The 23,508-nt window shown below is 52.6% G+C and overlaps 1 protein-coding gene across 2 annotated transcripts in view; it reads left to right on the top strand.

The window, feature by feature from the left end:
- Positions 1-417: 417 nt before the first annotated feature.
- Positions 418-23,508, top strand: part of agap2 (ArfGAP with GTPase domain, ankyrin repeat and PH domain 2) — a 37,396-nt gene continuing 14,305 nt past the window's right edge. Inside the window, exon 1 of one of the 2 annotated variants that reach the window (XM_088916788.1) lies at positions 418-826. In XM_088916788.1, the coding sequence (XP_088772914.1) occupies positions 670-826 (157 nt within the window). In that variant the 5' untranslated portion in view covers positions 418-669. Of the gene's footprint in view, positions 827-16,772; positions 17,975-23,508 lie in introns of those variants that run through there. The other variant, XM_088916780.1, reaches the window with a different exon arrangement.

The following is a 23,508-nucleotide window of genomic DNA, read 5'->3' as shown; positions in this document are numbered from 1 at the left end:
GTACTCCAGCTGTATTTTAACTAATATGCATGTAATTTCTGCAACATGCAGGCATCCTGTATACAGTACATATACTGTACTGTACTAATCACTTGCTAAGGCGTGTCAGTTGTTTAAGATTAAAGAGTTTCTGGGAACCACCTCTCGCCTTAACCCGAAGCCCAGAGTGGCCACACAAGCTTCCTGAGCGACTTGAGACATCTGAGCCCAGCCCGAACCGAGCCACGGGCGGCGGGGAGTCCGGACCCACAGTGCGGGTCAGAGTGCCGGTGCCGGCTCGAGCCCCTCTCAGCCCTCCGGCTCGCGCTCAACGAACCTGAGGTGACGTCAGCACCTCTATCAGATGTTAGATCTCGTCTGAAGAAAAAAAAAAACACGAGCTGTCATTACTTAAAAATCAGGAAGTCGAGTCGGCGATACAGAGAGAGGAAACCGAAAAACACGATTGCTGAGAAACTTTTTCCCCCCCCCCCTCTCTCTCTCTCTCTCAGAAAAAAAAAGAGCTGTTGGCATTTGGGTTTGAACTCGGTCCTCCTGCCGCTCTCTGTTGATCTATTTGGTCGATTCGAGGAATGAGGGGGGCTGAGGCCGGGGCGCTGTAGCGGCCGAAGAGCGGAGCGGGGTGCCGGATGGAGAGCGGGTCTTGGAGACTCGGAAGAGCAGCCCAAGATGAGCGTCAAGCTCGCGCACTCCACGGCCATCCGGCTGGAGGTGAAGCGCCACGAGGCCGTCAAGAGCAGCATCAACATGCTCTTCAAGCAGCTGGACAAGGTCGGCGACCCCCAGCTGCGCAGCGGGCTCAAGCTCTACCTTCACAAGGTCCAAGGTGAGCCGCCGGCGGCACACGCACCCCCACCCCGCGACAGGTGTGCCGGGCCCCGGGCCAGCGGCGCTGCGTGCGGAGCTGGGGCCGGGGCACAGCGCGCCCCAGGGGTGTCTCCGGGGGTGCCGCAGCGCGCACATCAACAGGTTAGCCCTGCGGAGTGTTAAGGTTCATCCGCGCACCCATCGCTCTTGTATGAAGAGCAGAGGGAAATTCAGTTGTAATGTCACTATGACCTCAGCAATAACAGTAATGACAATAATACAAGTCATGATAATGGTAATAGTCATGCTTAAAGCAGAAGGCAAAGTGCTGAACCGCTCAAAGTCAGCAGATAATTAATTTCGACTGGGAGCTGAGGGAGGATGAACCGCTGGAGGGCCCAGGTGCCTACAGCTGCGCGTCACCGCCCCCAGAGCCGCAGAGCCGCGGAGCCCTCAAGTCCCAGGCGCTCGGGACTCGCTGGACGTCGCCCGCCGTGTCGCGCGCGCTCTCTCGGGAGGTTCGGAGCTGACCCAGAACGACACCCGCGTCTCGAGGCAGAGCCGCCGGCTGCCTTTCCTTTCCTGACCGCAGAGAGTGCAGACGTGCGGGGGTTTTCTAACGGCCGGGCTGATGACACAAACCCAGACAGCTTCAGAGCCGAAGCTTCATAAGAAAGTTCAGTGCAGGAAACGACAGAAAGAGAGGTCGGACAGGAGAACTTGGGTGCTTTTTGTAAGACTGTTATAAATAAAATGACAGAAGAGGGAAGAGGTCGTTCTAAGACTAGCAATTCTTTGGAAGGCACGAACCTGTTGATAATGCACAATTCTGTGCAAAAGACAACACCACCAGTCAGATCAGAGCAGCCCAGGGCGATGGGATTGGGGTTTCTGAGGTCATCAGGCTGACTTCAGCAGTTCCTCTGACCATGGTCAATCTGGAGGAACTGAAACAGAGGTCTGCTCCTTTCTCACACACAGGGACTCAGAGCACAGACTGACCAGTCTGGAGCAAGCTATGTGGCCATGCTATTGAAGCCAGATCCATAGTGTCTTTCAAGGAACAGCTAGATGAGATCAGTTAGCTACTAACTAATGGTCCAAAAAGCTCTTCTCAATTATAACCTTTCTTATATTCTGACTGAGATGTTGACACAATGATACACTGACAGTCTGGCTGACATTGAGTTATTTACTGACCTGTATTCTGGCATCAGAATCGGCTGGGCATTAAGGAAGGGTGTCATTGTATCTAGATATGAACAGGTGTATCAGGGTGTCTGCAGGTGTGTCCAGATGTGGACAGGTGTATTAGGATGTGTACAGGCGTGTCCAGATGTGAACAGCTGTATCAGGATGTGTGCAGGTGTGTCCAGATGTGAACAGGTGTATCAAGATGTGTGCAGGTGTGTCCAGATGTGGACAGGAGTATCAGGCTGTCTGCAGGTGTGTCCAGATGTGAACAGGTGTATCAGGATGTGTGCAGGTGTGTCCATATGTGGACAGGAGTATCAGGCTGTCTGCAGGTGTATCCAGATGTGAACAGGAATATCAGGCTGTCTGCAGGTGTGTCCAGATATGAACATGTGTATCAGGCTATCTGCAGGTGTATCCAGATGTGAACAGGTGTATCAGGGTGTCTGCAGGTGTGTCCAGATGTGAACAGGTGTATCAGGATGTGTGCAGGTGTGTCCAGATGTGAATATGAGTAAGGGTGTCTGCAGGTTATCCAGACGTGAACAGATGTGAAAAGGATGTGTGCAGGTGTGTCCAGATGTGGACAGGAGTATCAGGCTGTCTGCAGGTTATCCAGATGTGAACAGGAGTATCAGGCTGTCTGCAGGTGTGTCCAGATGTGAACAGGTGTATCAGACTATCTGCAGGTGTATCCAGATGCAAACAGGTGTATCAGGGTGTCTGCAGGTGTGTCCAGATGTGAACAGGTGTATCAGGATGTGTGCAGGTGTGTCCAGATGTGAACAGGAGTAACAGGGTGTCTGCAGGTTATCCAGACGTGAACAGATGTGAACAGGAAGTGTGCAGGTGTGTCCAGATGTGAACAGGAATATCAGGCTATCTGCAGGTGTGTCCAGATGTGAACAGGTGTATCAGGATGTGTGCAGGTGTGTCCAGATGTGAACAGGAGTAACAGGGTATCTGCAGGTGTATCCAGATGTGAACAGGAGTATCAGGCTGTCTGCAGGTGTGTCCAGATGTGAACAGCTGAATCAGGATGTGTGCAGGTATGTCCAGATGTGAACAGCTGTATCAGGATGTGTGCAGGTGTATCCAGATGTGAACAGGAGTATCAGGTTGTCTGCAGGTGTATCCAGATATAAAAAAGGTGTATTAGGTTGTGTGCAGGTGTGTCCAGGTGTATTAGGGTGTATGCAGGTGTATTCAGATGTGAACAGGTGTATCACAATATGTGCAGGTGTATCCAGATGTGTGCTGTTTTATCAGGGTGCATGCTCAAGTGTATCCAAATATAAACAGGTGTATCAATGTATGTGCACATCTGTCCAGATGTGACCAGGAGTATCCAGATGTGAGCCAAATCCATCAACTGATTGATCAATTAATGAGAATATTAGCATAGTCATGCCAGTTTTCATAAAATCATTCTATATAAGTATATTTTTAAATAAATATGACATTTAATGGATAAAATGATGACTGCCAGGACTCATGCTTTATAAAATATGCATGTAATTTCTGCAACATACAGGTGTACTGTATACAGTACATATAATCACCTGCTTAGGCTTGTCAGTTTAATTCAGTTAAACAGTTTCTGGGAACCATTTCTCACCTTAACCCGAAAGTCAGAGTGGCCACACAAGCTTCCCAAGAGACTTGACACACCCGAGCCCAGCCCGAACTGAGCCCGGCTGGCAGGCAGTCCGGTCTCACTGTGCGGGTTCCGAGCCCCCTGCTGTGTAGATGTTGTACTACTGTGAGTGCTGAAGCCATGGTAATGGCAGTGTTTGTGGCAGCATGCTAGTCACTGTGTTTGTAATGTCTCTGCTGTGGTCCACTCTGAAACACTATAAGCAGTTCAGGAATTTCGTTTAACCAGAAACTTTAAAGGCACTGTGATCCAGTGACAGGATCCCAGCTGGAGTCTGAGATGACCCACTGGGTCACGGTTGTGGACCAGTGTGGACCTGAGGCAGATGAGGTGCTGCAGGGACCAGTCTGGAGGTCTGTGTGTCACACGTCCTGCTCTTCAGTGGAGCCATGTCACCCTGCAGCTCACAACCGGCATCCCACTGAAGCTCAGCAGCTGTGAGCCTGGCCAGTACCTGGATGGGAGACTCCTGGGAAAAACTAAGGGTGTTAGTTGGGCCAGCAGGGGGCACTCATCCTGCAGTCTGTGTGGGTCCTAATGCCCCAGTATAGTGATGGACACTATACTGTAAAAAGGCACCAACCTTTGAATGAGATATAAAACCGAGGTCCTGACTCTCTGTGGTCATTAAAAATCCCAGGTGTTTCTCATAACAGTAGGGGTGTTATCCAGTGTCCTGGCCAAATTTCCCCCTGGCTTTTATCAGTCACGGCCTCCTAATAACCCCCCTCTCTGAACTGGCTTCATCGCTCTGTTCTCCTCCCCGCTGAGAGCTGGTGTGTGGGGAGGTACTGGTGCACTATGGGGGCTGCACACTGGTGGTGGTGGAGGGGAGTCCCCATTACCCTTAAATCACTCTGAGTGGAGTGTCCAGAAAAGTGCTCTGTGTGTAAGGAATTATTATTGTTATAGCAGTCCACAAGCACGCTGGCACGCTCCCTCCCCCCCCCCCTCCTTCCCTCGCAGAGTTTCGAAACAAGCGAGGAGAGCCCACAGGGAGGCAGGAAGTGTTTCCACAGAGTGGGGCTTGGTTCTGAGAGGGCAAGAGACACTGCTCAACCGCTGGTGCCGCCTGCAGCAGCCAGAGTGAGGAGCTGCCCAGCCGGGCTGGAGAGAGGGGCCTGTGGGGCAGCTGCTGGCAGGATTGTATTGATGCATACAGTAGGTGTATATGTGTATAAGTGTACATGGATATAGATCTTAAAGTGTATGTGTCTGTAGGTGTTTGGCTATATAGAAGTGTAGATAGGGCTGGGTGATATGGCCAAAAACATTATCACGATAAAAAATTTCATATCAGTCGATATCTATAATTATCACGATAAATGTCAAATCATTATTTCTTTCAGGTTTAAAGGCAGATTTTTTCTCCTGAGTGAAAGTTGAAGAAACCAGACAGTTAATTGGTAAATTAAACAACTCTTTATTTTAAGAACACAACAAACACTTGCCAAACAGCAGAAACATTAAACAAATCTGAGGTAGAGAGTATTCAAGTCTTTTTTATGTCAAAATATGCATGAGCAAAATTTACAAAATAAATATCTTAATAGAAAAATTAAATACTGCAGTGTGATAAAACACACATAGAAGATGGCTCAGACAGACTGCAAAGTTTAAAGTGCTCTGTTTTATGTCTGATCGTAAAAATCCAAAATATCTCCAAATTACCGAAGTTGAATGACCTTTTCTGCCAACTATGTCATCGTCCTTCGAGCTGGTCGTTGGCAGCACTACATTCGCTTCAGTGTCGCTCATTCCTCCACTCAGCCACCACCGTGTGGGTAAACACCACCACGTTAGCTGCCCGGTCTGCAACATGCACGCGCACTCGCGCAGTATTTTGCGCAAAGCATAAACATATATATCGAACATTTATCGAACTTTTGTTAAAAATATATCGCGGAAAATTATATCGCGATAATTATCGTTATCGAATTATCGCCCAGCACTAAGTGTAGATGTGTACAGGTATAAAGGTGTATATGTGTATAAATATATATACTGATGGAAAAAAGAAACGCAACATTTTCTGGAATGAGAATACTATGGTTATAGTTCATGTACTTTCACAAAAAGTTGTCAATTTGTTTTACGCCCTCTGACCAGCAATACAGCTTGTGCGGTGAGGCATTGCAACTTGCCAATCACACGAAAGCTCGTTAGGTGCACTTTTACCCAACGAGGTCCAGGTGGAACAATGCCTGATCACCTATAAAAAGGCCTTAATTCAAAGTTAAGGTCACTGCAAGAAAAAGGCCACACTTGGTCAGTTTTCTGTGCATTCCATAATGCCTCGAATCTCAACAGGAGCGAGGGAGAGGGCCATTGGCATGCTGCAGGCAGGCATGTCATGTGCCAGCGTTGCCAGACACTATGGAGTAAGTCGCTCCACTATGTCCCGACTGTAGAGAAGGTTTCAGCAGACCGGCAGGACAGACGACCGTGCACGATCCGGTCTCCCTCAGGTGACCATACCAGAGCAGGACCGACACACCGGACCGGTCCATCTGAGAGATCGTTTCAGATCTCCAACTCGTACTGCTGCTGAAACTGCCAGCAGACACAATGCCCGCATCAGTGACAGGACAGTGAGGCTCCATGCTGCTGGCCTTAGAGCAAGGCGACCTGTCAGAGGCCCTCTGCTCACACCTCCTAGACGTCACACCTGACTGGCTTGGGCCAGACAGAGGCTGCGATGGACTCGTCAGCAGTGGCATCAGGTCCTCTTCATGGATGGGTCACTCTTCAGCCTGTTCCACGCAGACGGGAGGGCCAGAGTGTGGAGGAGGAGATGTTGTGTTTCTTTTTTCCATCAGTATATATATATATTTGTGCATGGGTGTATTGATATACAGGTATATATGTGTGTGGGTTTATGAGTGTATTGTTGTATATATGAGTAAAGGTGAATGGGTGTATAGATGTGTACAGATATAAGGGTGTATATTTGTATAAATATATATATAGATGTGTGTATAGGTGTATTGATATATAGGTGTATGGGTTTATGAGTGTATTGTTGTATAGACTGTATGTGGATAATTGTAAGAGTCAATGAGTGTATAGAGCTGTAGATGTGTATAGGTATAAAGATATAGGTGTATATGAGTAGAAGTGTATTAATTTCTAGGTTTATGTGTGTGAAAGTATAAAGGTGTATATGTTTATAGGCGTATTGATGTATAGGTACACATCCCTCCTTCCCTGTAACATACACATGGCAAAATACTTCTCAGAGTATCTGAAATACAGAGTGGCAGCATTCTCATCCATCCAGCCATTTTTAACTCCTTCTTCCAACACTTGGTTGCCGGGGGGTAGTACTTCAGAGACAAAAAAAATACCCTGACAGAAGAGGGGTTAGCATGCCCATAAAGCATCATCTGCAAGAGGAAAGGGCTTGGATGTAGCGTTTTTCTGTTTGACAATACCTGAAGACTGGTATTATCATGATCTAATTATACAATGTATCTAATATACAGTGCGATTATGATTGCATGTGATTTATAAGGACTTCCCAGATTGACAGGATCTGGTCGGGCAAGGCGAGGGACGTCTGCAGCTCAGTGCATGCAAGCTGCTAACTGGCGTGATGCTGTTTACTGGCTCAGAGCTGGCAGTACTCGGCCGCTCTGCGGTCTGCGCTGCTGTGTGAGTTGTGCACACTTCACAACTCCTGCGTTCAGTCTTTAAGCTGGCCTGGCGCGTGTGTCACAGCTGGACGGCACCCCGAAACGCTCGGCACACGCCCGCGGGGGGAGTCGGAGAGCAGGCGCCAGAGCGCAGCTGCACCCGTCTCCCCCCCCCAGGGGCTGGGGAGCTCAGGCTGCTTCTGAAACCGAGACGCAATTTCAAACCTTTTCACTGTCTATATATAGAGGCTGCTGTCGCTGGGGCTGAGCCAGAGGAGTGCGGGGCTCGAAGCTGTCAGCCACCTGCCTGGCTGGGTTGTGCTCTTGATGTTGGAGTTCTGACCGTTTTGAGCTGGAAGTGATGAGTATGGGGGTACTCCTGTGCACCCCCACTCTGCACACTGACGCACGACCCCAGCACATCTACTGTCTCAACACCCACCACAGCCGGCCCTGCATACAGCTCCTTCGTAAAATGTATTTTTCGTATTTATTAGCTGTAAGAAGTGTGAATCTACCTGCTATGACTCAGACTGCTGTTTCCAAGGCACTGAGCAGTGCAGCTTGGAATGAATGCTGAGAGCATGTACTGTACCCCACTGCGGTATTGTACTGTACCCCACTGAGGTATTGTGGTGTACCCCACTGTGGTATTGTAGTGTACCCCAGTGCAGTATTGTACTGTACCCCACTGCGGTATTGTACTGTACCCCACTGCGGTATTGTGGTGTACCCCACTGTGGTATTGTAGTGTACCCCAGTGCAGTATTGTACTGTACCCCACTGCGGTATTGTACTGTACCCCACTGCGGTATTGTGGTGTACCCCACTGTGGTATTGTACTGTACCCCACTGCGGTATTGTGGTGTACCCCACTGTGATATTGTACTGTACCCCACTGCAGTATTGTACTGTACCCCACTGCGGTATTGTAGTGTACCCCACTGAGGTATTGTGGTGTACCCCACTGTGGTATTGTAGTGTACCCCAGTGCAGTATTGTACTGTACCCCACAGCAGTATTGTACTGTACCCCACTGCGGTATTGTGGTGTACCCCAGTGCAGTATTGTACTGTACCCCACTGCGGTATTGTGGTGTACCCCACTGTGGTATTGTAGTGTACCCCAGTGCAGTATTGTACTGTACCCCACAGCGGTATTGTACTGTACCCCAGTGCAGTATTGTACTGTACCCCACATCGGTATTGTACTGTACCCCACTGCAGTATTGTGCTGTACCCCACTGCAGAATTGTACTGTACCCCACTGCGGTATTGTACTGTACCCCAGTGCAGTATTGTACTGTACCCCACATCGGTATTGTACTGTACCCCACTGCAGTATTGTGCTGTACCCCACTGCAGAATTGTACTGTACCCCACTGCGGTATTGTGGTGTACCCCACTGTGGTATTGTAGTGTACCCCAGTGCAGTATTGTACTGTACCCCACTGTGGTATTGTACTGTACCCCACTGCAGAATTGTACTGTACCCCACTGTGGTATTGTGGTGTACCCCACTGTGGTATTGTACTGTACCCCACTGCGGTATTGTACTGTACCCCAGTGCAGTATTGTACTGTACCCCACTGCGGTATTATAGTGTACCCCACTGCAGTATTGTACTGTGCCCCACTGCGGTATTGTAGTGTACCCCAGTGCAGTATTGTACTGTACCCCACTGCGGTATTATAGTGTACCCCAGTGCAGTATTGTACTGTACCCCACTGCGGTATTGTAGTGTACCCCACTGCGGTATTGTGTCGTACCTCACTGTGGTATTGTAGTGTACCCCACAGCAGTATTGTAGTGTACCCCAGTGCAGTATTGTACTGTACCCCACTGCGGTATTATAGTGTACCCCAGTGCAGTATTGTACTGTACCCCACTGCGGTATTATAGTGTACCCCACTGCAGTATTGTACTGTGCCCCACTGCGGTATTGTAGTGTACCCCAGTGCAGTATTGTACTGTACCCCACTGCGGTATTATAGTGTACCCCAGTGCAGTATTGTACTGTACCCCACTGCGGTATTGTAGTGTACCCCACTGCGGTATTGTGTCGTACCTCACTGTGGTATTGTAGTGTACCCCACAGCAGTATTGTAGTGTACCCCAGTGCAGTATTGTACTGTACCCCACAGCGGTATTGTAGTGTACCCCAGTGCAGTATTGTACTGTACCCCACTGCGGTATTATAGTGTACCCCAGTGCAGTATTGTACTGTACCCCACAGCAGTATTGTAGTGTACCCCAGTGCAGTATTGCACTGTACCCCACTGCAGTATTATAGTGTACCCCACTGTGGTATTGTACTGTACCCCACTGCGGTATTATAGTGTACCCCAGTGAAGTATTGTACTGTACCCCACTGTGGTATTATAGTGTACCCCACTGCAGTATTGTACTGTGCCCCACTGCGGTATTGTAGTGTACCCCAGTGCAGTATTGTACTGTACCCCACTGCGGTATTGTAGTGTACCCCACAGCAGTATTGTAGTGTACCCCAGTGCAGTATTGTACTGTACCCCACAGCGGTATTGTAGTGTACCCCAGGGCAGTATTGTAGTGTACCCCACTGCGGTATTGTAGTGTACCCCAGTGCAGTATTGTACTGTACCCCACAGCGGTATTGTAGTGTACCCCAGGGCAGTATTGTAGTGTACCCCACTGCGGTATTGTAGTGTACCCCAGGGCAGTATTGTAGTGTACCCCACTGCGGTATTGTAGTGTACCCCAGGACAGTACTGTGCTGTACCCCACAGCGGTATTGTAGTGTACCCCAGGGCAGTATTGTAGTGTACCCCACTGCGGTATTGTAGTGTACCCCAGTGCAGTATTGTACTGTACCCCACAGCGGTATTGTAGTGTACCCCAGGGCAGTATTGTAGTGTCCCCCACTGCGGTATTGTAGTGTACCCCAGTGCAGTATTGTACTGTACCCCACTGCGGTATTGTAGTGTACCCCAGTGCAGTATTGTAGTGTACCCCAGGGCAGTACTGTGCTGTACCCCACTGCGGTATTGTACTCTACCCCACAGTGGTATTGTACTGTACCCCACTGCGGTATTGTAGTGTACCCCAGTGCAGTATTGTAGTGTACCCCAGGGCAGTACTGTGCTGTACCCCACTAGGGTATTGTACTGTACCCCACAGCGGTATTGTGCTGTACCCCACTGCGGTATTGTAGTGTACCCCAGTGCAGTATTGTAGTGTACCCCACTGCGGTATTGTAGTGTACCCCAGGGCAGTATTGTAGTGTACCCCACTGCGGTATTGTAGTGTACCCCAGGACAGTACTGTGCTGTACCCCACTGTGGTATTGTACTGTACCCCACTGCGGTATTGTAGTGTACCCCAGTGCAGTATTGTAGTGTACCCCAGAGCAGTACTGTGCTGTACCCCACTGCGGTATTGTACTCTACCCCACAGTGGTATTGTACTGTACCCCACTGCGGTATTGTAGTGTACCCCAGTGCAGTATTGTAGTGTACCCCAGGGCAGTACTGTGCTGTACCCCACTAGGGTATTGTACTGTACCCCACAGCGGTATTGTGCTGTACCCCACTGCGGTATTGTAGTGTACCCCAGGGCAGTATTGTGCTGCAACAGTAAGCATATTGGTATCGATGATGGTGAGGAAAGTGTATGCTCCTGTGAGCTCTAGTCAGGAAAGGGTATAACAGGAACCACATGACCTTGAAAGAAGATAGTATCAGTCCTGAGCTTCCGGTGTCTGAGTGCAGCGAGAGAGAAACACACGCACACACTCGTGCGTGCGAGCACACACGCGCAGTGTAACATACTCGGCAAACTAGTGTTCACTTACATCATTGACTGCCAGGGTCAAAGGTCACCCCAGTCGGTTCTAGAAGAATCGAATCGGTAAGGAACCCCATCCTGGATGGCACCCTGGACCAGGGTGGGTGTTCTTCAAATACTGCAGGACTTTATCTCAACACTTATATCACATACTTAACCCTGATGCTTAGTACAAATCAGTTAATTAAGCCTTGAGTCAAAGCTGGATTAGGGGTCTGGAGCTCAAGGGACAGTCAGAACTCTCATACCTATCTCTTTCAACTGGTGTTTTTTTAAAAAGCACAGAGAAACCCCTGTCAGGGAGTCACTGGACTACGGTTCCCACAGTGCCTTGGGAATGAGTCTGCTGCAGCTCAGAGCAGTGAGAGGGGTCGATTCGTGTGAGAACGGTAAAATTGAGAAAGACTGATGACAAATGGCCTGCAGCAACTGCAGGTCCTGCGGTGTGCCGTATGGTGTCAGTTTTAGGCTGCTATTCTGATGAGGGGCCCTGCGTCCTGCTGCTGTCATGAAAGGCGCTATATTGCGCGCACATGGGTCCCTTTGCTGCTTGGGCTTCCATGGCTGCCTTTGTCGGCCAGCGCAGGGTGCCAGAACAACGGGCCCCCTGAGGGTGCCGCTTGGCGTGCCTCGCTACTTCCTGTCTGGCACTCGGAGATGAGGTGCGGTGACCTAACTCAAAGCCACTTCCTCTTCGAGCCCGAGAAGAGGCGGAGACGCCACCTGCCTCCTTCTCCTCTCTCTCCCTCATCTGCTGTCTGTCCGCCTTCCTCTGCTGCCTGTTTCCCATCGCTCCCTGCCTGTCACCCCCGGGGGGCAGAGGGCACTGCTCTCAGTCCTGGTGAGCTTGTGATACAGCCCTGAAGAGTGCTGTGAGGAAGCCCAGTGTGTAAGAGCAGAAACCCTGAAACTGTCACTGCATGTAGAGTCCCTTCAGCTATTCTTCTACAGCTGCGGTGTCTGCTGCTCTCTAGCAATAGGTCAAAGATCAAAGACTCTTCACAGGGGAAGGGGAGCCTTTTCAACCCCCACTGAAGTGCAGCCCCACCTAGACGACGCTCAGCAGTCCCACTGTCTGAATTAAGGGGGAACTGCAGGGAGGCCAGAGTGCTCAAGCCAGGTGGATTCTAGGACAGATTAATGTCTCATCTGAAGGACAGCACCTCCTACAGCACAGGAATTCTGGTTCAGAGGGACGAGTGCCCACTCCTTGTTCTTGAGCTGCTCAGCTCCAGAGATCGGGTGGTCCCAGTGGTGCTGAGGGCTCTAATCCGGAGAACAAAGACTTTTTCAGGGCTGTGAACCTGAGAGACGAGGCCCACTGGAGCAGCTCTGAGCTCAGTGTGGAGACGGTGGAGAAATCTCTCACTTGAAATAAGTAGGTCACTTCCGAGACTGAGCGTCTGTGAGCAAAGGGAGTGGGCTGACAACACCCCCAGAGCCTGGCCTTGCAAAATAAAAGTCATTTTTATACACCAAAAAAACGAGAGTCGATAATGAGAGTCGGACTTGGCAGATTGTCTGCACTGCTGCTGATCTGACACACAGCCTCTCCACTGACTGAGGGCAGAGCTGGAGAGGAAAGAGGGGGAGAGGAGAGAGAGGGGGAGAGGGGGGGAGGAGGGAGAGAGAGGGAGACAGGGGGAGAAGAGAGAGAGAGGGGGAGACAGGGGGAGAGGAGAGAGAGAGGGGGAGACGGGGAGAGGAGAGAGAGTGTATTCTGTGTGCTCAATCCCTGCCCGGAGACAGGCTCGCTCCCAGCTCTGTCTGGGGGTGTCCATGGCAGATTAATCCTATTACCACACATCCCCACGGGTAGGAGTCGTCACTCGTCTGCATAACACTGAGCCTGTAGACACACACCTGCATCACAGGGCTGGGAAAGACATCAGACAGTGTTGCTGACACTACTGACCTCCGCTCCGCACTGATCTCTCACCAGGTGACAAAGGCTGGTTAATCGACAGGGTCTCTCAGCTGTTCTTTCATCTCGCTGTGTCAGTCTCCTTGCAACACAGCCACTCTGACAGCCCCCCGCCAGACACGCCCCCCAGACAGAGCGACAATCGTTTCCGTGGCGATGTGGTGACCTCGCTGACCCTCGCACAGTGACACCGGACATGAAAGTCTCCACTGTCTTACTGTGTTGTGTTCTCTCGGTGGCAACTGGCTCATTCTCCAACACACTGGCACAGATGCTCATGCTGATACAATCACATTCACACCAACACACACTCAGCACAGCACTGAGCGCTAGCTCATCCATGACCGGGGAGAACAATCCCATTTTTTCCCCACCTTTGAAAGTAAGAAGCCTCGGTTATCAGGGTGGTTGGCGTGCTTCTATCATTGACCAGCTGCCCAGAGGCATTTAAAAAAAAACTGTTGTTTTGCAGCAGCGGGTCGTTAGTGCCCTGATGACTGAAGGAGGGTGTGCTCTCACGGCACTGCAGGCAGGGGAGAGGGGAGAGGGGCCTGCTGGGAAGACAGCAGCAGAGCATCTCTCTCTCTCTCTCTCTGTGAGCAGCATGGGAGCTCAGCGAGGAGAGCTTGTTTGTGGGTACAGAGCGACTGTTGGCAGGGGTCTGTGCTTTTACTGTGGTATTTTGTTTATGGCGGTCTCAGTACATTTCACACTAATGTGCCACCTGCCTCTCCGCGCTGGGCTGTAATGTTGCCATAATTTACTGTGGTAAATGTCCATTAGAGTGGGATTGGTCCTGCTTTTTCCAGCTCCATGCGATCAATCAACAGATACATCTGCACAAAGCTTTTTTGCTGACAAAACAGGAAGGCTGAGGGGGACCTATGAGCACTTGCTTGATCTCTCACCAGGTGACAAAGGCTGGTTAATCGACAGGGTCTCTCAGCTGTTCTTTCATCTCGCTGTGTCAGTCTCCTTGCAACACAGCCACTCTGACAGCCCCCCGCCAGACACGCCCCCCAGACAGAGCGACAATCGTTTCCGTGGCGATGTGGTGACCTCGCTGACCCTCGCACAGTGACACCGGACATGAAAGTCTCCACTGTCTTACTGTGTTGTGTTCTCTCGGTGGCAACTGGCTCATTCTCCAACACACTGGCACAGATGCTCATGCTGATACAATCACATTCACACCAACACACACTCAGACATACTTACACTATCACACACTAACACTCTCAAACACTCATACATTAACACAGACCCAGACACACTCACACATGAACACACTCAAGACACACACTAACACATACTCAGACATGCTCACACTATCACACACTAACACTCTCAAACACTAACACTCATGTTCATACTGTATATTAACACACACTCAAACACACCCAGACATTCTTCCAGACATGCTCGCACTAGCACACACTAGCACACACTCACACTGAGACATGCTCACACAAATACACACCGAGACACACTTACACATGAAAACACTCAGACATGCTCACTCTAGCACACACTAACACACCGAAACTCACTCACACTGGCACACACTAACACACACTGAGACACACTCACTCTAGCACACGTTAACACACACTGAGACACACTCACTCTAGCACACACTAACACACACTGAGACACACTCACACTAGCACATGCTAACACACACTGAGACACGTTTACACCAGCACACACTGAGACATGCTCACACTAGCACACACTAACACACACTGAGACACACTCACATTGGCACACACTAACACACACTGAGACACACACTAGCACACACTAACACACACCTAAACTCACTCACACTGGCACACACTAACACACACTGAGACACACTCACTCTAGCACACACTAACACACACTTAGACACAGTCACACTAGCACATGCTAACATACACTGAGACACGTTTACACCAGCACACACTGAGACATGCTCACACTAGCACACACTGAGACACACTCACACTAGCAGACACATACACTCAGACACGGCTGTGCACTAACAGCACTAACGGCCCGGGCAGAGAGACTGTAATGGAGAGGAGGGAGGAGGAGGAGGTGGGGATGGATACGGCCCTGCAGGGGGGGGGGGGGGGGTGATGGGGGTCTCTGCATGCTGGAAATGCACAGAAATCCTGGAGCCTCGGCAACAGAGCCCTGCTGCAGCTGGCTGGGCAGGAGCAGAGGGGAGACGCTGCTCCCACACTGGTGTCAGACGAGGGAGCTGGTGCTGTAGAGAAGGCAGAGAGACCCTCCCTCCCTCCCTGTCCGCCCGCTTCATCTCCACACCCTCTCCCTGTCTCATGTGCGTCTTAGCTTGTTCTCTCCCTCCCTTCTGCTCTGAGCGGCACCCTTCTCTCCCTCTCCCTGCTGCGCTGCTGCTCCAGGCTATCCCCCTTTCCTCAAGCGCGGAGACAGAGAGAGCGGGGGAAGGATCCGCCTGGAGACTGGAGAGAGAGGAGCGCTCTGGTCTGTGGGATACAAGCCGGAAAGCAGGAGCGACACAGAGAGAGGGAGACGAGTGCAGCAGCTCTGGCAGACTGGACGTTATTTCCTTGGCTGGGGGAGTAGGGCTGGTGTGTGTGTGTGAGTGTGTGTGCGCGCACTCACAGCGGAGAGGTGCTGCTGTTGCTGGGAGGGAGAGAGAGTGAGCTGCCGGCCCCGTCCCGGGCTCAAACACATTTTATTGACTTGCTAATTGCCTGACACTCTCCGGGAGGATGGGAGCTGGGTGAGTGGGTGTCGCGTTAGGCTTCCTCTCCGTGTTCTCCGGGGATGGGCCGTTCCAATCTCTCTTCCTCCTCCTCCTCCTCCTCCTCCTCTCTCCTCCGTTTCACCGCTCTCGCGCGCTCTCTCTCTCTCTCTCCGCATCCTTCGCTGGGAGAGAGGAAAAGAGAGGGAGGCTCCGTAGCGCACCGTGAATGATCCATTGATCGCCGATCCCCGCCGCCACGCTGTGCCCTGTGTGTGACCACGAGGAAATGAAAGGCTCTCCCGCGGCTTTTTCCGGCTGAATTCCGAGGGGCGTCCGTCTCCGTGGCTCCGGAGGATTTCTCCCCTCGATCGCCGCGCGTCTGTGTGGATTACAGCTGGGAGGCGGATGGGAGAGCACAAAGACGGAGCAGGGACAGAGGGAGAGAGGCTGGAAAAATTCAGGGCTGGGACCAAGAAATAGACAACAAAAAGCAGAAAGCGCTCTCCGCCGCTGACGGAGTCCACAGAAGCACCTTCCACCCCAGGGAAAGGGCGGACAGGAGAAGGCAGATGGGGATTTATCAATAGAATAAGGGACAGGCTCCTGCCATGCCCGAGCGCTGACCATGGCTCCATCCCAGCTCCTGGGAACCAGCGCCGATCCAGCCGAGATCTGGAGGGGGGTTAACCGCTGTGGGAGAGGGATCGCTGGGACGCAGCGCGCGCCGCGAGAGGGAGCGTGACGGGGGATGCAAGGGAGGCAGAACCAGGCCCGGGAGGAGGACAGCGCCCGGCCCGTTTGAAGCCCACCGTCGATCCCACAGAGCTGTCTCGGGATTCTTCTGATTGCTTATTTATTTCATTCATTTTTTTGTGCGTGTCCCTGTGAAGGGGGGTGGCCACGTCCCCCATCTGAGCACAAAATGTAAACCAGCTCTTTCTGGAGGTTCGCTTGTGTCGCGGTGACCTCTGACCTCGCGGAGGCACAGCAAGCCTCGCTCCAGTTGGCGGGGTCGTCCACGCCGCCCAGGGTAGCTGTCTATGATCCACCCGCTCGAACCCGGGGCCTAGCCGTCTATGGGCTGTCCGCTGAAGACTGACCCCATGAGCCGAGCCGCCACGCTGCAGCGACGCACCACCTACCTCATCTCCCTCACCCTCGTCAAGGTCGAGGCGGTGGGCGAGGATGGCGCCCCGGCCGCGGTGCCTGCGCTGGAGGGCCGCAGCCCAGCAGGGGGAGCTCCGGAGACGGAAGGGAAGCCCCCCCACGCCCAGCCGGAGGAAGAGGAGGAGGAGACAGAGATCGAGGAGGACGACGCACTGAAAGGGAGAGGAGACCGGACTCCCTCCGGGTCTGGAGACTCCAAGGCCACCGAGCGAGCACGCCCCAGGGAGTGGGGGCCCAAAGAGTGGCCCCCCCTCGTCCCTGCCAAGGAAGGGAAGAGGGAGACCCCAGAGGGGGACGGGGGGACAGGAGCCAGGCAGGAGGAGATCCCGGGACCTGGAGAGGAGACCCCCGAGGAGCCTGAGCCCCCAGGAGGGGCAGCGAAGGAGCTGAAGCCCTGGAAGTCTGTGGAAGTGGTGGAGGCGCCACGCACGCCCTCCAAGTGCCAGATCCCCGTGCGGGTCGGGCAGCGGCCGGCGGCGCTGCTCAAGGCCCAGAGCAGCGCCGGCCGCAGGGACGCCAGAGACAGCGCGGCGCCCGCGGCCAAGAGCCTGGACCGGAAGGAAAAGGCCGCCAAGGCCTCTGCCGCCGTGACGCCCGGGTCCACGCGGCTGTCGTGGCCGGAGAACGAGGGGAAGCCCAAACCGCGTGGCAGCGGAGGGGCGGGGGCGGCGGCAGCGGCGGCGGCGGCGGCAGGGGCGCGGGGCAGCCCCCGGGCAGAGAAACTGAAGACGGGGTCCGCCTCGCTCCCCGCCCCCATCAGCCTGGTTCCCAAGCCGCCCCGCAAGGGCAAGAGCCGCACGCTGGACAACAGCGACCTCCACTCGCTGTCGCAGGACCTCCGCAGGGGCAAGGAGGGCGCCCACCTTCCGCTGCCCCTCCCCGGCCCCCCCCCCTCCGCCGCCGGGCCCCCCTCCCAGCGCACCTCCGCCCGCGACCGGAAGATGCTCAAGTTCATCAGCGGGATTTTCACCAAGAGCACCCCGGCTCCCGCTAGCAGCCCCGGACCCCCCCTCTACGGCTCGGTGCAGAGAGAGTCCAGCGAGGAGGAAGGTAAGACAGCTGCCCCCCCCCCCCCCCACAGAAAAATCCTTCCCACCAGCACCCCACCCCAGCTCCGGGCTCCTGGCTCTCGTCAGCCTTCCCTGCATGCAACATTCACCCCCGGCGCTATGGACAAGCTCCAGTGGCAGGGCTTAGCTGATCTCTGAAAACACTCGTGTGAAAGGTGAAGGAGAAGAACTTCAGTGTCTCCTTTTCCTCCACAGCAAGCGATTCTAAGCCTAAATTTGAAAGTATCACAAATTCCCATCTAGCGCTGGACTGAAATCCGCTTTTAACAAGTTAAAATCCGGTCACGGCCTTGTGGTTAGCCCACTAAACTGAGATCGGTTGACAGGGCTCTGTTATTTTCTATTCCCCTGAAAATCTGGAAGACCTCGATCGAGGGGTCTTTTCGGAGACTGATAAGATACGATCAATGCGTCCTCCAAACTCAGCTCCTAAAAGTCCTGGCGGGTGTCGCTGCTCTTCTCTGCTGTCCTTCACGCTGCTGGGTCTCCTCAGCCAAGTGGAGACCCGGGTCGTGGTCTGGTCCTGTCTAGTCCAGAGGCCGCTGTGTCTGCAGGCGTGTCAGGACAGCTGGGAAAAACTGCCTTACCGGTCATTTAAGCAGATAATGAGCTAATTTAGGTCATTATGAACAGGAAGAGCACCACACCAGCCCGCCAGGACTGGACTGGACACCTGTGAACTAGTTCTTTGTACCCTTTTAGTATAATCTTCAGCATAACCTCTGTTTATTGGTAAGCAATATTAACAAAATGCAGGAAACCAGTTTTTCAGGTTGATGAAGCAGCGTACACATTTGTGTAGTCGTTTCGAGACGGATGTCCTCTTCTAGGTTTTGAAGCTGCAGGTTGTGATGAGTTTCCTGTGGAAAGGGCTTTGATCTTCCTTCCTGTGACTTATAGCAGCATATCTGCTGTTGTGGGGCCCCTGGGTACAACGCTGCCCCCTGCTGTCTGGCGGGTGCGATAAGCTGTTTTGGGTCTCAGCATGCTTTTCAGGGGGCACCCAGCTTTCCTGCCAGTATAGGGCAGTAGAAAAGAAAGGTCTCTTCCTTTCGTTGCAATTAAGCTTCCAGGCAACCCTTAAAGGTCTTCAATAACAGGATCAATTAAGCAATTAAGAATCGATCAAGCAATTAAAGTGCAGAAAGACAGAAGGTGTCCTGGGAAGAAAACAGTTCTAGTGGTTAAGGAAGTTGATTGCAGAACTCCTGACCCATCTGGGTGACTGAACCCCCCTTGTGCTCTGGGCCAGTTTCCAGCCACAGTCGATGTTGGAGTTGCTTTCCTAGTCGCTGTGATTTGCTTCTGATGTGCATCACAACAACACATTGTTGTGATGCACGTCAGAACTTTCCAATGTTTTTGTTACTTTGCTGCAGCACAAAAAATGCCACATTGTGGTTGTAAAGAAGCTGGATGCACTCAGTGCCCTTATGTCACGTGTTAGAGAAGTAAAGGGGCTGGGGCTCGATCCAGACGACTGTGGTTTCTGAGACAGCGCCCGTACCTGCTGTGTGTGGCTGCCTCCTGCCCCTGCCTTTAACTCACACCTCCCGGGGGCAACAGCAGCTCACAGTCCGCCAGTCAGCTGGCCCTGTCGGCCTTGGACTGGTTAGCGTGTGCCACTGAGACTGAAATTCTTTGGGATTTTGTTTGTCCTTTAATAATGTATCAATTTTATATTGGAAGGTTGCAGAGATTTTAAAGGACTTCTTGATACGGTGCTGTCAATGAAGCGATGTTTCTATAAGCTATAAAGCTCATGGTGACAACAGCTCATTAAATGAATTAAAGTAACAATTAAGTACTAATGACAATAATTATCCAGCATTTCACCTTGCTAAAATGAGCAGTTGTCTGCTGAAGAGCACAGAGCACAAAACGGAGCAGGCACAAACACGGCAGCGTCCGCAGGCTCTCGGCTCAGGCAGATGGGCGGGGTCAGGATGTCTTGTGCTGCTCCGTGGTTTGCGGCCCAGCGCCGGATGGCTGCGGCAGGCAGCCTCTCGATCCGACTCCCGGGATGCCCTGGGGACGGAGAGCCAGTGGTCCAGCAGAATTCACGGACACGCAGAGCTGGCAGGGGCCGGGGCACGCGGACAGAAACTAAATGCATTGCAGCCGAAAGCATGTGTGAATGCACTGTTGGGGGACAGTGCGAATCCAGAGGTTCCAGTTGCCTAAGGGCAGAGCAATGTGTCAGGAGTAAGGGCTGTATGAACTGCTGAGGCAGTGAGAGGAGAGGGGGTGGAGGTGCCTATGTCACGCCTCAGACACTCCTTCAAGATCCTCTATATCCTAAACCCCAACCCTAACCCTAGCCCTAATCATGACCTTTACTCCGACTAACAGTAACTTCCAGTCTCTTCCTTTCTCATCCACTGGCTTCCTGCCACACACCCCCATTATTATGGACAGCAAGGCGACCAGAGGCTCACAGCGGCACACGCAGCATGCTGGGTAAAAGGCCCAGGCGCGCAGGTGGGACAAGAGAGCGTGAGGAACGAGGAAGGGGAAACTTCCAGGGACAGCGACAGAGCAGGCTGCAGAAAAAGAGAACAAGCAGCAGGAAACAGAGACAGATCGCAGAAAACAGAAAGGACAGAAAACAGGCCGATTAAGATGTCGCTGTGTGTCTCGGTGATTGCGTGTCTGTCTCTTTCTGAGCACATGCGATTGTAGATTGTGGGTGTGTTAGCGGTTCTGCGTGTGTGTCTGTTTATTGCTGCATGTGTGTTGCCTTGCCGATTGCGTGTGTGTGTTTAGTGTGTGTGCCTGTGCGTGTCTGTGTTGCGAGTGTGTGCTGGAGTAGAGCCCTAGCCGGAGGAGGGGTTGTCATGGCGACAGTGAGACCTGTGAGAGGAGCCAGTTGGATGGTGAGTGATGCTCGGCTGGGTGGGAGGAGGTGGGAGAGAGAGGGAGCGAGGGGGGGGGGGCGAGAGCTGAGAAAGAGGGAGCGAGGGAGGAACAGAAAAGGGGATTGGGAGAGAGACAGCGAGAATGTGGGGGAGACAGAGAGAGGGATGCTGAAAGAGGGAGAGGGAGCGAGGGGAAGAGAATGAAGGGGAGAACGAGGAAGAGGGAGCGAAGGGGAGGCTGGTTTGGCTCAAGAGAGAAGCTGCCTGCAGCAGCGATCTGTGTATAAGACACTCTCCTTCTCCCTCTGCTCAGGGAGGGTGTCTGAAGTGTGTGCGCTGTATGTGAGTCAGGCTGGCCTTGAAGCTTACACACACTGCAAAACTGCATGTGTGTGCGGCCATACCGAGAGAGAGCAGCTGAACAGCTCACGCAGCAGGTACAGCAAGGCAATCTGGATCCTGCACAGGATCTGGATCCTGTGAATAGCCCAGGGCAGTAGTGGTCTGTATAGTGAGTACAGACCAGGGCAGTAGCGGTCTGTATAGTGTGTATGGCCCAGGGCAGTAGCGGTCTGTATAGTGTGTACAGACCAGGGCAGTAGTGGTCTGTATAGTGAGTACAGACCAGGGCAGTAGCGGTCTGTATAGTGTGTATGGCCCAGGGCAGTAGTGGTCTGTATAGTGTGTACAGACCAGGGCAGTAGCGGTCTGTATAGTGTGTATGGCCCAGGGCGGTAGTGGTCTGTATAGTGTGTATAGACCAGGGCAGTAGCGGTCTGTATAGTGTGTACAGACCAGTGCAATACTGGTCTGTACGGTATATTTAGACTTGGACAGTACTGATCTTCATAGTGTATATAGACCAGGACAGAACTAGTCTTTAGTGTGTAGAGACTGGGGCAGGACTGGTCTGTATAATAAGAAAAGTTTGCACCAACTTTGTGCTCACATGTATTATTGAGGATATTAAGGCCCTTAAGAGATGCTTAGCAATCAGTCTCTGTAATTAAACCGCTTTGTGTCAGATGATAGCACAGATACCAACATTCCTGCTGGACCTCTGCTTCCCCACCTCTCTCTCACTCCTCACCAGTGTACCAGTCTCTCCTCCCTTCTTTCTCTCCCTCTCAGCCTGTCCAACTTTGTCGATAACACACCACTGCGCTATGCGACGGTCAGGCCCAGGGGCTGTAAAATTAGTGGTCAAGTAAATGTGATCCAACCCATGGGAAGCACTGCACACAGTGAGAGGGAAAGGCTGAGGTGTGAGCGTGGTAAAACCTGAGCCAAGCCTGCTAGACTTCAGGAAGGGCTGTTCTTTCTTCGGAGTAGCCCCGGGGACCAGGAATGTGCGATTGAGCTTCGTTAATTGACCGTATGGGTGATTTTTAATTAGAGTCAAGTTCCGCCCCGCTGAGCTGCCCTGACCCAGTGGCCTGCCTGCGTGTGCGTGCTTGAGTGAGGGCGCCTGCGTCTGCGTGTCTCCGTGTCCGGCAGAGAGTGGAGAGGAAGACGTGTCTGAATTTGCAGATGCGTTATGAAATGGATTAACAGTAAATGTTTCTAATGAAAAATGAGTCTAAGATGGGGGAAGAGGCAAACTGTAAACGTTTCACTGCTGTGCCCCGAGCAAGACCAATGTCATCTCTTAGTGCAGCATGAAGTGTGGCTCTGTGACCTTTAACCCCTCCCATCGTTCTGCATGTGCTTTTCTATGGTGTGAAGCAGGAGGTGGGGCGTCCTCCTCGTGTCGGCATAGCAACAGCAGAAGATGCTTTTCCATTGGAGGACCTTGGAGGTGTCAGTGCAGATTGAGGGAAGGGAGGAGCAGATGACTGTGCACAGTAGGGAAAAACTGCTCAGAAAACGGAATGGACGAGCACACTGCTCAGTCTCTTCTTCCTCTTTCCTCTCCCCCCCCCCCCCCGTGCTCTTTCGATTGAAAATGGGCAGTACTGGCCTGGCGGACAACGTCAGGGTTTCCAGTGCAGTCCTGTAACAATCCTGTGTCTCTCTTTCTGATATTCTTCTGAGTTTGGAGTCAAAGGAGCTCTGCGTCAGCGCTGAATCGGGCGGGTGGAAGCGAGTGTATAGACTTCAGCACTCCCAGTCTGTATCCTGGGAGACAAATATCCACCTTTCTTAGAGCAAATAAAAAAACAGATATATAATAACAGTGAATAAAAACAGACGGGCAGTGCCAGGACTCTAAAGCCCAGGGCTGGCAAGAAGCTGGCATGAGGAGACGGCACGCGCTCCCCTGTCCCCTCTCCTGCCATGCTGGGCAGCAAGGTGAAGGGTCATCTCTGCCCTGGCACGGAGCTGATAACAAGCCGGAGCCGCGCTGTCCCTGTGCCAGCCGGTGGGCACTGCAGCACCAGGCGCCCACGCGGGCTCTGGACTGCTGAGCCAACCGCTCTCCCTGCCCTCCTGCCACTTACCATCTGTACCCGAGAGCAGGCACATATGGGGCACAGCATGGCAGGAAATGCTGGTGACAGAGCGGCATCTCTCTGCGCCTCCATCGCAGAGGGCACAGAGGGCACCGCACGGGCCGCACCTCAGAAACTTTTTTACCCCGCTCGCTGAAGGCTTGTACGTGGGGCGTGGGGCGTGGGGCGTGCCCCCCCCCCCCCGGGCTGCTGCGTTTTCCTTG

Source organism: Atractosteus spatula, chromosome 1, assembly GCF_055471065.1.
Source record: "Atractosteus spatula isolate fAtrSpa1 chromosome 1, fAtrSpa1.hap1, whole genome shotgun sequence".
In the NCBI taxonomy this organism is placed as follows: Eukaryota; Metazoa; Chordata; class Actinopteri; order Semionotiformes; family Lepisosteidae; genus Atractosteus; species Atractosteus spatula.
Note: the sequence above shows the minus strand (reverse complement) of the source record. Positions and strands in the feature narration are given on the sequence as shown.